We start from the raw sequence: 1,501 nt of genomic DNA, 5'->3' as shown, positions 1-1,501 counted from the left end.
TTTAAAAAAAAAAAAAAAAAAAAAAAAAAAAAAGTTTACATTTTCAGCCCCCCAAAACACTGGTGTCATGTGAATGAATGGCCAAAATGCATAAAGTTTTCTGTTTTTAGTTAAAGTATTGCATGCCCCATTAGAAGTTGCCATATTGGTCTTTATGTGATAGTTTCACCTCTGCCTCAAGTCTCCGCAAAACTTAATATTTTGAAGAATTTTGGGAACAAAGAATTGGACACCAGTACTCCGGATAAATGACCTTGCATCCACAGAAGTCAGTCATACAACTCTGGCATACCTTAAAGGGAGAATTTTCATTTTTGGATAAACTATCCTTTTAAGTAAAAATTGGCACTTTACCAGACTCTCCCCTTCTGTTCAAATAATTTAAAGTGCACTGCATGTGGTAAAGGAATATCAGATTCATACCTGCATCAGATCGCTAATCTGTGCTCTCAATTTGATGGCATCTTCCCTGGGGCGGTTTAATTTCAACTCCTCTTGATATTGCTAAAATTTGAGACAACATAAGCAACACAATGAAAGTAACCAAAATAAAGAAACAAAGATATTAAAATAAGAATCCTACAGCATTCTCTCACCTTTGTGAGCCTCTCTATTGTTGTGTGCAGATCTGCCAGTTCATTCTCATGCTTGATTTGGAGCATAGCAATGGATTCGTCCAATTTCTTTTGCTCCTGTATGCATGAAACCCAAGAAGAGCGTTTTCCTTATATGCACAGGCCTAATAAAGAGGCATTTACTAGCTCTCATAGAGAAGCCTTTGTGCACAGAGTCAGGCTGGCCTTCCTGTTAAAAACATCTCACTGGGCTACAAGAATAAAGGTGAACCACCGAGTAAAAAGCTGAACCTGAAATCCCTCTTTTCATTTACCAAGACACAATTACATACATAATGGCACACATTTACATGCATGATATGAATACATATGAAAATATGTGTTTAAGTATGTTAATCGGTCTTGGTATCAGTGTTAGTTAACTAAAACATTTTGGTAATTGTAAAAGCTAAAATAATTAAACCATAAAAAAAAAAAGTAAATGAAAAATGGTAATGTTGCTTCAGAAACTGCTTAAAAAAAAAAAAAAACTTTAAGATGTAGTACTATATTTGCATGTATTTAAATAGACTATATAGCATTAAAATAACTATATAATTAAACAAGGATCTGTAGTACTTAAACATGCATTTGTATATCATCAAGATATGCAGCAAAATATTGTCTACTTTTGCATTAATCTGCATCCACATTAATCTTAAATTTTTAATATTCAGTAAATATACACAAATGTGCCAGTTCATAATTATAATCACTACACATCAAACTTGTATGACTTCTCACCTCTTCCCTCACCCTTTCTTCCGTGCGGGCCAGTTGCAGCTGCAAGTCCTCCTCCATCTCTGCTAAATGACTGCTGGTCAGTTCCTCTGTCCTGTCGACATCAAAAAGCATAGCCTTTCAGAACCAAACGGCAACTTTAAGGT

The 1,501-nt window shown here is 34.8% G+C and overlaps 1 protein-coding gene across 1 annotated transcript; it reads right to left on the bottom strand.

The window, feature by feature from the left end:
* Window positions 1-407: 407 nt before the first annotated feature.
* LOC107579998 (ras and EF-hand domain-containing protein-like) lies at window positions 408-1,462 on the bottom strand. The gene is made up of 3 exons (XM_016265763.1): window positions 1,359-1,462; window positions 597-692; window positions 408-504 (listed from the first exon to the last, which is right to left on the bottom strand). The coding sequence occupies exons 1-3, from the start codon at window positions 1,413-1,415 to the stop codon at window positions 418-420; spliced, it is 240 nt and encodes a 79-aa protein (XP_016121249.1). The 5' UTR covers window positions 1,416-1,462; the 3' UTR covers window positions 408-417.
* Between the last annotated feature and the right edge of the window lie 39 nt (window positions 1,463-1,501).

The sequence above is a fragment of the Sinocyclocheilus grahami genome, unplaced genomic scaffold, assembly GCF_001515645.1.
Source record: "Sinocyclocheilus grahami isolate Dianchi unplaced genomic scaffold, SAMN03320097.WGS_v1.1 scaffold23030.1, whole genome shotgun sequence".
NCBI classification, from domain to species: Eukaryota; Metazoa; Chordata; class Actinopteri; order Cypriniformes; family Cyprinidae; genus Sinocyclocheilus; species Sinocyclocheilus grahami.
The sequence above is the reverse complement of the archived record's forward strand: the minus strand, read 5'-3'. Positions and strand labels throughout refer to the sequence as shown.

What these genes read in the sequence shown, in the direction of transcription:
- LOC107579998 (XM_016265763.1), bottom strand. Translation starts at nt 1,415, where the DNA reads ATGGAGGAGGACTTGCAGCTGCAACTGGCCCGCACGGAAGAAAGGGTG. An exon ending in AAGAAAGGGTGAGGGAAGAG is followed by an intron (nt 693 to 1,358) that starts GTGAGAAGTCAT and finishes TCATGCATACAG; the next exon opens with GAGCAAAAGAAATTGGACGA. An exon ending in CAATAGAGAGGCTCACAAAG is followed by an intron (nt 505 to 596) that starts GTGAGAGAATGC and finishes CTCAAATTTTAG; the next exon opens with CAATATCAAGAGGAGTTGAA.